Below are 14034 nucleotides of genomic sequence, written 5' to 3' on the forward strand. Positions count from 1 at the left end.
GATGTTGACAAACTAATTGCAAGAGGAAAACCAAGTGCTTATACTTCCAAAAAGAAAAACGATGAATTTACCCACTGATACAATAGCGGCCCCCAAACATCCCTTCTTGCATACACCTCTATCTAAGTGGAAGATAAAGTAGAGATTTCCAACCGCAGGAGAGGTCCATTACACAAGGCATTCAAATGGAAGCAAGAAATATTATTGAACAAAAAATTGCACATTGCATCTATGCCAATGTTCTTCCAACTTGGTGAGATCACCATATTGAAGGGACATGGTGTCAAGAATCAATAGTGCAACTCCTAGTTTCTTCACAAGTCTTGGGTATGAAAAGGTGTGTATTAGCTTATTACAAAAAGAGGAGAAATCAGTACAGGCTTCACTGAAACCAATTATAGATTCTCGGGTTGAATTGGGTGTTTCTATTGTTTCTGATGGATGGAAAGATTGTGAAAACAGCCCACTGATAAATGTCATTGCAATGTCCCTCAAAGGGGCAATGTTTTTTAGGGTTGTTGGTTGTGAGGGGGAAGTCAAAGACGGAGAGTTCATTTTTAGAATCCTTGGTAAGTCCATAGAGATGGTGGGCAATGAGAATTTAGTCCAAGTAATTATAAACAATGCAAAACATTGTAGGGCTGCAAATGCTTTGGTTAAGGCAAGCAATGAGCACATTTTTTGGACATCATGCATCATACACTTCCTCAACTTGGTGATACAAGCAACTTGCACCCAAATAAAGTGGTTGAAAGAGAAATATGTATTAATATTCACTGACCCTATCATGCTTATACTCCGGTTGGTGATATAGATGCACCATGCTTGGGGGATGTCTATAATAGCATTGAGATGTTGGAGAAAATAAATGTGGCAATTAAAAAAATAGAGTGATCTTGAAGAAACCTTTTACAAAAGGATAAAAACAATCGTTCTCCATCATTGGAACAAGATAACCATGCCATTGCACCTCCTTGCATATCCCCTATCTCCAAGATACTATAGCAATTTTGTACTTTCTATCCCAATGAGATTACCACCATTTAGAGATTTTAAAGTTGCTGGTGGGTACAAGTGGGTATGTAGTAGACTCTTCAAAGATCTAGAAGTGGAGAACATATGTTAGGAGAGAATTTAGCTTGTTTTTCTCAAGAAGAAATCATTCTCCTTGTCTTGTTAATGACCAATCCAAAATGGATGCTACTACATGGTTGTACCTCCATGGTCAATATTATAAGTACCTCCAACCTCTTGTAATCAAGATCCTCTCACAAGTATGTTTTTTCTTTTTTGTCTTTTTCCTGTTTGAATTGTAAAATTTAGTACTTAACATTCTTTATGTTACATCCCAATTTTTGACCTAGCTTGAAATATAGCCGTTGAGGTTCGCATGAAGTCAGTTGGCAGTTTAATTTGTTATAATCTGGCGAAACAGTAAGATAGTTGTTATGATTTCAAGTGAAGATGACATATTAGTTGATTGTTAATCGCGAATTCATGGAATTAAGATGAAAGGTTAACGGTTATGATTATTTATAATTGAATAATTTATAATTTAATTACATAGAAATTCCTTACAAGAAGCATGTCAAAGGGGTGGAAGCATTGTTAGAAAAGAATTAGGCAGGGCATCATCATCACTGGGTAGACGGGTAGAGGACCTAGTGATTTGAAATAGGATACGTCTATGGAACCGCATAAGTTATTTAAATAAATAATTTAATTAATATAATTGGGTTAAAATATATAAAGTATCTCAAAGGATTTTGATTTATCTTTCATCGTATTATTTTAATTAATATTTAATTACGTGCATATGAATATAAAAATGTTTTGGCATCTTTATATTTAAATAATTTAATAAAGTGATGTTTATAAGTACATATAAGATTTTAATAACATTCAAATTATAATAATATTTAAATTATTATAATTTTCGAATTACAACCTTCCAACCCTATTCTTTTCAATTTAATATTATTTGCTTTTAAATGATAACATTTGGCATAATTAATCGATTTAAACATTTGGCAATTTGAGTTTTAATCTTTCGAACTTCTCTTCCTTATCTTTAAAAAAATTGAACTTTTGATGTATTCGAATGGTCATCTTGGAATTCGAATAGTTTACCAATCTTTTGTAACCAGTGAAATCGAGAAGTCACGGCTAGTTTCTTATTAAGGAAGCCGTGAGGGAGAGAAGGGATCACCATTTACCTTGGAGCCAAACTTTTTCCTTCTTGCTATGTTTTCAGATTTCCTTGCTTCATAATCAATCCGACCCTGCATTGATGCGTTAATTAACTGCAAATTGCTAATGAAAAACGTCTGCAAATACCCTTGTTATGTCTGCAATCTACCATTAATAATTTGCAAATCTCCGACCCAGTTCAGTTCTAAGTGTTTCCAATTCAACCGATCAAGCAATTTTGGCTAGGGCATGGTGGTAAGCACATAGTACAATTCTTGTCCTTGATTTTTATTTATTATTCTTGCAAAGATATATAATGTTGTGTCTGATGTCATGATATAATTACTGCAAATGGTGTCGTCTCTGAAGAGGCAATATATATACCTACAACCTGCCAATGGTCTATGCAATTGCAACTCATAAGAGTAGTTCCAATAAGGAATAAAATATATTATAAGAAATCTTTGATCGTGCCTTTTTTAATATGTATTGTTATCATCACAATCATTTATTACTTGTAATACAATCCTTGCAAATAATAATTTACTTGGACTTGGTTGCTTGATTGGTTTTAGTCAATAATTTCTATCACGCCATAAATGAGCATGATACCATTGTGTTGATATCTGGATGATATTACAGAATTAAATCTCTTTAAAATAGATTAGATCATGGCAATTGATAACCAAGTAATCCATAGTATGGGTCCCTAAATCATTATGCCACTGGATATTAAATCATTTCTGGAATCTTTAAAGAACATAAACATGTGACCACAGATTGTGGAATGCTAGATGCATGAAATCTTCTTGTATAATTAACAAAACCGGTTGTTCTGAGAATTCCAAACACCTGGGACTCACCAGGCTGTATAGCCAAGGAAATGGGTGATGAGGTGTGAGAAAGGAATCATCAATAATATGAATCAGTAACAGTTATGACAATTATTTATCATTTAATATCAACTAATTAATAGTTCATGCATATTCCTGTTATTGTGATCTTCTTTTGCCAAGTTGTGTGGTGAGTTAATTACTAGGAAGCCCAGTGAATGAAAAGATGACCCCTGCCAATTCCGAGTAGGGAGGGCCTTTCTCGTTAGAGATCGTGTGGGGATAAGATGTGGTCCGAGACTGGGTGGTTAAGCCCCTGACAATGTTTCACCTCTCCTCAAGATATTGGACATGCGTCAGACAGAGATAAGCTATACATTCAATTGTTAATCGGAAAAAAAGGTAATATCACTTTTATTTATGAGGAGGTAAGATTAAATTGAGTTATTTCACTGTTATTGTTAATTTGCACCTAGATGTAAGAGATAGAATCATGGATTGCTTTTCATTTATATGATTATCGATTATAAGCATATTTCTAATCTTGAGATACTGACACAGTTAAATATTCAGAAAGAAAAGAATTTGAAGCCCTAATTGATTGAGAAATGACTGGAACCCTAATTGATGCAATGGTATCGGAAGCCCTAATTGAATCCGTGGTAATGAAAGCCCTATTTGAATCAGTGGTATTGGAAGCCCTAAATTGAATCAGTGGTATCGGAACCCCTAATTGAATCTGTGGTTGCGGAAGCCCTAAGTGAATTAGCGTTGTCAGAAGCCCTAAATGAACCAGAGGTAAACAATGCCCTAATTGATACAGTGGTATGTGATGCCCTAATTTTTATAATGGTATTTAATGATAATCGTCATTTGATTTTGGTTTAACAATATTGGATAGAAGTCGTTTTTGTGGTACTGTTATAGAGGTATTTGTGGACTAACCTGGGTGGTTGCAGAAGTATCCCTAGTTGATTTCAATCTCAGTTTTTCCGAGGTATGTAGTTTTCAATTTCTATAATAAATACATTTGATGGTACTTCAAGTTTTTAAGTTAAGAAATTTTGTCTAATTATTTTTAGCAGTAAATCTTATTCTTATGAACATGAATGATATAACTGTCTTCCTATGAAACAAAGTAGTAACTGTATTCCTTGAGTATGTTAGATGTTAATTTAGACCCGGGAAAACGGGATGTTACACTTTAATATAATTTGTATTTTTTATTTGTTTATTTTGATGGTTTACTCTTCAAGTTGCAAATTCTATTGTCATTGAATGGAATTGGACTACATACTCATTTATCTTCTCAGTAATGGGTGATCGATTGCCTACAAAGAGCTGAAAACTTGGTGTATGTTCATTCCAATTTGCGCTTTTTGCCACATAAGTATCCTGAATACAAGGAGGGAGCAGGGAAGCTTTGGGATGTGGCAGTTGATTGTACCAACTTGGATGCAACTATTGAGAATCTTGCTAACATCGCTATGGATGACAATGATGATGATGACGACATACCTACACAGTGCATCTAGTGTGAGAGGAACTGCTTTGGGTTCAAATGATCTTGAACTTGCAGCAACTGAAAATCCAATAGATGATATTTTTTTAATAATGCAGCAGAAACACTTTATCCTCAGAAGCCTCAAAATCAAGACAATTGTGCCTTATGAGGTCTCATTGGCAGAAGTTGGCTCCTTCCCTTTAGAAGCCATTGCAATGGTTTGACTGCTGAGTTACCTAGAGGAAACTCAAGGTATGGAAAGCCACTATTGGCCTAAAATTGTACGGAAGTGAGGAAAGATAGGAGAAAAGGCACATGGATGAAGCAAAATGACAAGTGGATGAAAAAATGGGATGTTAACATTTAAGGGCCCCTGGTTAGTAACGAAGAAATAAAAAAGTTTGTTTGTGAAAAGTTTTGAAGTATCATATGGTCAATGGGCAGAAAAATTCTTATTATATCAAGGAATTTAACCCCACAGCAAATCATGAGGAAAAAGCATATATAGGAGCAAATATTAAATGGAAAGCAAAAATGCCCATAGCTCAACTTAGAACTAGCTCCCATCTACTAAGATGTGAAACGAGTAGATGGAGGGTTCCAAAAGAGGAATGGGAAAACAAGACGTGCCTATTCTATGACATAGGGGCTGTTGAGACGGAGCACCACTTTATCATGGAGTTCTCGGCATACAAAGACCATCAAATCCGGGTATGCAGAGATTTTAGAGGAAGGTAGTTTGAACTACATATTTGAGGATAGTTAGGCAACACTGCAAATCTGATTATCAAAATCCACCAGCCAAGAGATGAGTTAATCAAGAGGTTACAACTCGCTTAGGTTCTCTTCCTCCTTTCTGGGGATGTGTGCTGGCTTGTGGGTCCCATAGGCTACTTTGGCCTCGTAGACATTATTTAAATCTTTCATTCGTTCATCCATTTGATGATTGATGCATCATGAAACTACATTTTGTAATTGTAATGATTTTCACTAAAGTCGTAAGCATAGACATCTTTGCCATTTGGCATTGATCAATGATGAAGTATTATGCTATCAAATAATTTAGTTTGCGATTATGTGCACTTCTTTAACTTTTTGTATATAATATAAATATACACGCACACGCCCCCAAACTTAAGGAAACCCCATAAAATTCCATGCATTCACATATCGAGATCTCGTAACGACATCTAAACAAGAGTTTTGCATGATTTTGTAGAATATCATGATTCTTTTATGGGTTATGCATGTTCTCCCAAAAAAAAAAAATGATAGGTTTTTCCATGACTTTTCCCCAAAATCCTAAAGAGATTTATATAATATTTCTTGAAATTTTGTGTTTTTATTTATGTTGATTTTTTAATTTTTAAAATAAAAAGACGACATTTTTAAAGCTAGGATTTTCTTATGAATACTTGTTATGGGCATTTACCATTTATCCACAAAACGAAGGTTTTTCTGATTTTTTAACTAAATTGTGTTCCATCAAGGATTTGAGTATTTTTTATTAGTGTAACCACCCGCACCTGTGTCAAAAACCCAAAGCACCCGGTGCGGGAACGTCACACAGACGAGTACCCCCGTCAGCTGAAATTGCACTGCCGCACCGATCGAGCACTCGGGTGGGACGCGAGACTTGGGTGCATGGTGGGTGCGGGGGTGCTCCCAAGGTGCTCGCAAGGTGCAACCAGCTAAACAGTCGAAAAAAAAAAATTTAAAAAAAAATTGCATTTATTTTTAGATTTGTTTTTTATGCACACTAACCCTAATTGGGTGTGTGTCCCATGTGGTCTATTTGAAGATTTAATAAGACCAGTAGACCTCATTTTCATTTCATTGTTTTGGAGCAGCAAGGAGTTAACTGAGCAAAAGAGTTTGGAGGAGTTTGTGAGAGCTTAGTGGGTGATTTTGCAAGGGATTCCAAGATCAAGAGGAGCAAGAGAAGTAAGAAGATTTGATTTGGCAAGTGTATCCTTAAGTTCAAGATAGGTTTTTCTTTTATTTTACGACTTTTTTAATTTTAGAAATCAATTTATAATTTTTTAATTTAGTATTTAATTATACTTTCAAGTTTCAACTTTAAATTTTTGAATGTTTCATTCTTGAATCTTGTTGATAGTAGATAGTTGATAGTTCTATGATTTTTATTATCTATATTAATTTTTTCATTGTTCTTTAAATAAAAATATGCTGCAACATATTTAGTATTTACTATTTAGCTTCCTTTTTTATATATATAATATTTTTAAATAGTAAATGCTAAAACTAAATAGTAAAGTTTTAAGTAGGCTGAAACTAATTTGTATAACTTATTTTTACTTGGACTGAAATGTATCATGATCATTTTTAAAATCTTATTTTCATTTTGTAAAATGCAATTTTATAAATGGCATCTAGATCCGGCCAAAGTGCAGAAGACAGAAATTAATGAGGCAAGTGCATCTAATTATGAGCCTGAGCCCGAGGGAAGTCGTCATGAGGCTAATGTAGATGGTCAATCTGAGGACGAGCCTCCTTATGCTGCACTAGTGGTGCCTTCAATTGATTGCCCTTCAAATATTTTGGCAAAGTATGCTAGGGGTACTTGTGATCCAAAGTGCCCTCTAAAATAGTTTGTTGTAAAAATTACATGCCCTACACCTTCAGGTGGTAGCACATGTAAATGGAAGTGTAATATATGTGGCGCAGAATGGTTTGTTAACACTGCAAGAGTTAATGCACACCTTTTTTGGAATCATTATGGTGTGAACCCATGCATATTTTTTGTCAAATCCTAAGAATGTGAAATACAAAATTGAAGTGAACAAACTATGGGGCATTCCTGATGATATTGATGTTCCAGTACCTAGATCTTTGGCTGCTAGGCAACAAGTACAGAGTATACAGCAGTTACAGGGGCAGTGCGGTACATCTACTTGTATCTTGCATCAGAGAGCAAGAACTATGTCACCTACACCATCATTTTCCTCACCTACGCACAGTTCAGCAGGAGATAGAAGTAGGGGGAAACGAAAAGCAACTACAAGTCGTAGTAGTAGTAACCCCATTGCTCATTTATTTAACATGCACGCAAGGGACCGGTAAGATGATGTTGTTGGTGATTTCTTCTTTTCAAATGGCACCCCTACACATATGGCTCGATCTCCCTATCTTGTGAGGATGATGTCCATGGCAGTGAACAAGGGAGAGCCATGTAACAGCAGGATTTTCTACAACTAATTTCATCATTATACTAACCGATTCACATGACATATATATCAAAATTAACGTTTTAAAACTGAATTTTAAACTAAATTGTCTTTCTATTAACTATTACCTAACATAAGCAGCTGAAATTAAAATTCTAAGCTATTTGCTGAAATGTAAATGTAAAGAAAATTCTATGATTAACTAACTATCATCTATCTTCATCATAAAAGAAACTTTCAACTGGAAAGGAAAAATGCTAACTTGAAAGTTAATTAGAACATACAGATTTAATTGAGAGGCTTTCCAAACTGGTTGTTCAAGCTCTGACTTTGGTAAGAGGAAAAGCATTAACATTGGCTTAACCTCCCAACCACAGACCCTTTACTTATCCCCACATGTTCTAATTTAATAGAACGGCCCTCCCTACGCTGAGGTCGGGCATGAGACGTTCATTGATCCAGTCATCGGAGTATTCAGGTGGGTTGAGGTCCCAACAACTATTCGTTAGAATAACTGAAGCATGAGGACAACAACGCGATCAAATTGCTGTGGCAGATTTGCCTACATACTACCTTGGCCAAGGTTTTCGAGATGTGGGATTATATCCCGATCTCCACCACTCAGCTTGACAACTAATTTTGAAAATGGAATTCACATGAGCTATATACATTTACTTTTATTAATGTAGTATGAGAAACTGACTTCATTCTTATTTTTCATTTAACAGGTTCATCTAAACCTCATCACCTTTATTCGGGCCATCAAACCAGTGATTCTTTGGTGCTTGAACATTTATTCTTATCACACCTTCATCACCTCATTCTGGCTTAAGCCAAGTGATATCCTTGGTGCTCCTTTTACTGTTATCAAATGCTATGACATATTTTCAAGAAGGATGAAATAAAGTTACAAAAGAAAGACTTCAGATATTTATTCAAAAGATTGACAAATTGTGGATTTACTTTCTCCTGACAGTAAACTGTTATGAAAATATTACTAAAATCCACATTATTATTCGACTATATACATGTTACAGAATTTATGAGGACGTGGGCAATCTTATGATGTTATTTATAGCAAGGGAAAGATAACCTATTTCTTATTGACCGATTATCATGAATTTGAAACTTAAGAAAATAATTCCAACTCTGTCATTTCGAATTGAGAATGAAGGAAAATAAATATAAATTGATTTGAGCATGACTTCCTTACGTGGCTGATTGCCCTGCGGTTGATTGCCTAACACTGGGCTCTATCTCTTTCTTCAGGTTCCACAGGAAAATTGCTTGAAGTAGCAGGGACATATCACTCTGATTTCAAAAAGAATAATTTTGTATGCACAACCGAATGTGTTCTGGATGCAATGATATATGAACTCTGATTACAATACGTATGGGTAGATGAAATGTCGTATGGATTTTCTAATGGCATACGCATAAGCAGAGGCAAAGACATATATAGATTCTGAGGCTATGACACCGTAGCAGATTAAACAAAAGAAAAGGTATGCTCGGATTGTCTTGAGTGAACACGACAAGCCAATATAAGCTTAAGGAGGGACCTTACGGCTTCCTGCCATTACAAGACTGTTCAAAGTCTTTAATTCGATTAATAAAAAAGAATTCGAAAAGGAGGGGGGGAAAATGAAAAGAAAAGGGATGATGAAAAGATGAAGAGTTAAATCAATAATATTATTTTATATTATTCTTACTTTCTTGGTTAATCTTATAATTAAGTATTTGCAAAGTGGCATTATTAGATTAATAATGCTAATGTAGTGGTGCCATTTTGTTTTTATTTAATTATGATTTTAATAGAGAGAGGAAAAATAATATTAAGTAATATTATTAATTGGCATTTTTAACAAAGGTAAGAACTTTGTTTCTTTTTTTTTAATTTAAAATAAAAAAATTTAAATTTTAGCTCATGCGGATTCCACCAAAAAATTTGTTGTCAAGTCCCATTAAACTTGCCAAGGTGATTTTAGGTCAAACCTGTCATACCCGATAACTGAATCTTATAATCATCCCATTCCGATGACCTCGTTTCGTAATGCTTCCCCTCTTTTTTCGATCTTCATCCTACAACCTTTAAAGCAACATTCTCGCCAAAACATCAACTCATGATTCATAATTTATTAGATAAAATTGTTAGGAAATTTCATCTTAAATACTAACTGATTCATCATAAATATACAACAGCTAAAATTAACTGTCTTTATTTCACATGAACACAACAGCTAGATTTTAACTGTTTCAATTTCACATGAACATGAATAAATATCACAACGCTATAACTACCATGATAAAACAATGGCTATTATGAGTTAATTTCACTTGAAAATGAAAAATTATTTTGGTTCAATGGCTATATCTAGCTTAAAAATTTTAGAGCAAAAATTGGGATGTAACATACCCACCCCCTTAGGTTTTTCATCGTCCATGATGAAATAATATCAAATTGTTCTTAAGGTTTAAAATAAAAGAAAAAGAAATATTCAATTTCCTATTTTTGAGAATAGATAGGGATATTTCTGAAAAATATCATGATAATCTTCCCATGTAGCATTATCCTCTGTATACTAGTCCTACTGGACCTTGCACTAAGTTACCTCTCGATTTCGTAAGCGCAGCTTAAGCACCTCAAGTATTTTGAGCAATTTTACCTCTACCACCCCTGGCTCTCGCACCTGCAACATTTCCCAATCAATCATATGCTCATGGTGACTAACAAACTTCTTAAGATAAGACATGTGGAAGACAGAATACCAACAGGATACCAATCTAAAAGTAAGAAAGTTCATCATGGGATTGAATAACAAAATAGGGAGAGCCATAGATGTCCTTGCGCCTCGAACCATGGAAGAAGCTTTGGAAAAAGTTGTTCGCCAAGAGTATAAGGTTAAAAAGGATGATTCTATTAGGTACAACAAGAGAAAGACCAATTGGAATTCAGAAGGTGTTAAATCTGGACCACCAAGGAAACAGTTTAAGGACTTTAAGAACAATAAACCATAAAACAAAAGTAGCGAAAACAAAGATAACCAGGGAAATTTTCATGTAAACAAAAATGACAGGAATAATGAGAAAAGAGGACCACCGGGAGGTTGTTTTATTTGCAAAGGAAACCACTTTAAAAGACAGTGCCCTAACCTCAATCAGCAACAACACCCATCCTTGCCGCGGCAACAACAGGTTTTCAACAAAGAATTCATGCAACCTTGGATAATAGACAAGCAGAACAGCACGTAGGCCCCATCGAAACACCGGGTAAGATTTATGGTAACCCCGTAACTATTCTTATTGATACTGGAGCAACAGAATGTTTTATTTCACCTAAAGTATTAAGTAAATTTCCAAAAAGATCTGATTTTATGACAAAACCGTGGACAATCGAATATGCAAACCAGACAAGGGCCAGGGTAGAGCAATGCCTATTTGAAGCCCAGGTTGATTTTCCAAACTTCTCCACAGAACTGAATTTATATGTAGCACCATTAGGATCTTATGACATTATCATAGGAATAAATTGGCTCAACGAACACAAGGCTAAGGTAGATTGCCTTGCCAAAACAGTAAATTGTCTAGATGACCAAGGCAGGCCCACAAGTATTTCAAGGGTCAGACATGAAATAAGAGCCTAGCAGATTTCAGCAATGCAACTTAAGAGGTATGGAAGAAAAGGCTGTAAATATTCGCAGTAAAAGTTGAAGATTTAAGGGAAACCACTTACGGGGATGATTATATATATGAAGATGGGGAAATTAAGCAAAAACTAAAAGAATCATTTGAAGAAAAATATCCCTATCTGAAGAACTATCAAGATGTATTCCCTGAGGAACTTCTTGGATTACCTCCTTCCCGGGTATTTGATTTTTCCATAGATTTAGTACCAGGAGCAGAACCTATATCCAAAGCCCCGTACAGGATGACCATCACGGAACTTATGGAATTGCAAATTCAATTGCAGGATATGTTGGATAAGAAAATGATTCGACCCAGTGTTTCACCTTGGGGAGCCCCCGTATTATTCGTAAGAAAGGAGGACGGACCCATGAGGCTATGTATAGACTATTGGATGCTTAATAATGTCACCATCAAAAATCGGTACCCATTACCAAGGATAGATGATCTCTTTGACCAAATGAAGGGTGCGACCGTGTTTTCAAAAATTGATCTGAGATCAGGATATCATTAGCTGTGAATTAAGGAAGAGGACATACACAAGACTGCCTTTAGGACTAGATATGGATATTATGAGTTTACAGTGCTATCGTTTGGATTAACTAATGCCCCTACAGCTTTCATGAACTTAATGAATAGTATATTCCATGATTGTCTGGACAAATTTGTGTTAGTATTCATAGATGATATTCTTATTTATTCTAGGAATGAAGAAGAACATCAGAGGCATTTAGAGATAGTATTACAGAGACTTAGAGAACATAAATTATACGGAAAATTATCGAAGTGTGCCTTTTACTAGAAAGAAATTCAGTACCTAGGGCATATAATTTCAGCACAAGGCATAGCAGTAGATCCATCTAAGATTAAAGCAATTAAGGAATGGCCCATACCCAGAAACGTATCTGAAGTCAGGAGTTTCATGGGGTTAGCTGGATTTTACAGGAAATTTGTCAGGAACTTCTCAAGAATAGCTTATCCAATCACATCACTTCAAAGGAAGGGAAAGAAATTTGTTTGGACAGAAAAATGTCAATCAACTTTTGAGTTTCTGAAGGAAAAACTGACTACTGCACCTATCTTAAGGGTACCCAATCCGCAAAAACCATTTGTGGTGATCACTGATGCTTCAGGTGAAGGATTAGGAGGTGTATTAATGCAAGAAGGGCAAGTCATTGCCTATGAGTCTAGGAAATTGAAGAATTATGAACAAAATTATGCACCACACGATCTAGAATTAGCAGCCATAGTTCACGCTTTGCAAATGTGGAGACATTATTTAATTGGAAAACCCTTTGAGCTCCGATCTGATCACCAAAGCCTAAAATATATTTTCACTCAGCAAAATCTGAATGCCAAACAAAGGAGATGGTTAGAATTCTTAGCAGATTATGAATTTGACATAAGCTACATTAAGGGAAAGGAAAATAAGGTGGTTGATGCCTTAAGTCGAAGAAGACATATTTCAGCAATGACTAAGGTAAAATTTCAATTAAAAGGATCAAATTTTACAGCAATTGGAGCATGATGATTTTTACGCAGAAATCAGTTTGGCACTTATTAGAGACCCACAGGACCCCAAATATTCAGATTTTAACTTAGAGGAAGATGGATTGTTGAGATATCACCACAGGATTTATGTACCCAATCATCCTGAGTTACGAAGATTAATTCTAGGGGAGTATCATTCAGCTCCATATTCAGGACACCCAGGAGTAACGAAAATGTTATTTGACATAAAACATTTATACTTTTGGAAGGGAATGAAAAGAGAAATAATTGAGTATGTTGCAAGTTGTTTAGAATGTCAAAGAGTGAAAGCGGAACATCGATACCCAGCAGGACTTTTGCACCCAAATGAGATACCTGAATGGAAATGGCAAGTAATATCCATGGATTTTGTAAAGGGGTTGCCTATGACTCGGAATACACATAACACTATTTTGATCGTGGTCAATAGATTGACTAAGGTTGCACATTTTATTCCAGGGAACTTATCCGATGGAGCACCCGAGATAGCCCATAAGTTCATAAAAGAAATTTTCAGATTACATGGGGTTCCAAAGAAAATTATTTCAGATCAGGATGCAAGAATAACATCCAGATTTTGGCAGACACTATTTTCAGCTTTAGGTACTAAATTGAATATAAGTTCAGCTTATCATCCTGAAATAGATGGTCAGACAGAGCGAGTGAATCAGGTATTAGAGGATCTCCTAAGGGTTTATTGCATGAATCGACAGTATCAATGGGAAACGTACTTGCCTTTGGTTGAATTTGCATACAATTTCCATAAGCCATTTCATCTATCCCATACGTATTGTAATCAAAGCTCATATATCATTGTATCCGGAACACATTCGGTTGTGCATACAGAATTATTCTTTTTGAAATCAAAATGATACATCTCTGCTACTTCAAGCAATTGTTCCCATGGAACCTGAAGAAAGAGATAGAGCCCAGTGTTAGGCAATCAACCGCAGGGCAATCAGCCACGTAAGGAAGTCATGCTCAAATCAATTTATATTTATTTTCCTTTTTTCTCAATTCGAAATGACAGAGTCGGAATTATTTTCTTAAGTTTCAAATTCATGATAACCAGTCAATAAGAAATAGGTTATCTTTCCCTTGCTAT

General features: G+C 35.2%; 1 protein-coding gene across 2 annotated transcripts in view; it reads right to left on the reverse strand.

The window, feature by feature from the left end:
- The window catches only part of LOC149534189 (Ribosomal protein L4/L1 family), a 120687-nt gene that overhangs the window by 74281 nt on the left and 32372 nt on the right, over positions 1-14034 (reverse strand). The window contains exon 3 of one of the 2 annotated variants that reach the window (XM_089804328.1): positions 10328-10405. The exons of the other annotated variant lie outside the window; for it this stretch is intronic. Within the exon in view, the coding sequence (XP_089660454.1) occupies positions 10328-10405 (78 nt within the window). The remainder of the gene's footprint in view (positions 1-10327; positions 10406-14034) is intronic. 2 annotated transcript variants of the gene reach the window in all.

This window comes from Cupressus sempervirens, chromosome 10, assembly GCF_028749045.1.
Source record: "Cupressus sempervirens isolate cs-2001-9-10 chromosome 10, ASM2874904v1, whole genome shotgun sequence".
Classification (NCBI taxonomy): domain Eukaryota; kingdom Viridiplantae; phylum Streptophyta; class Pinopsida; order Cupressales; family Cupressaceae; genus Cupressus; species Cupressus sempervirens.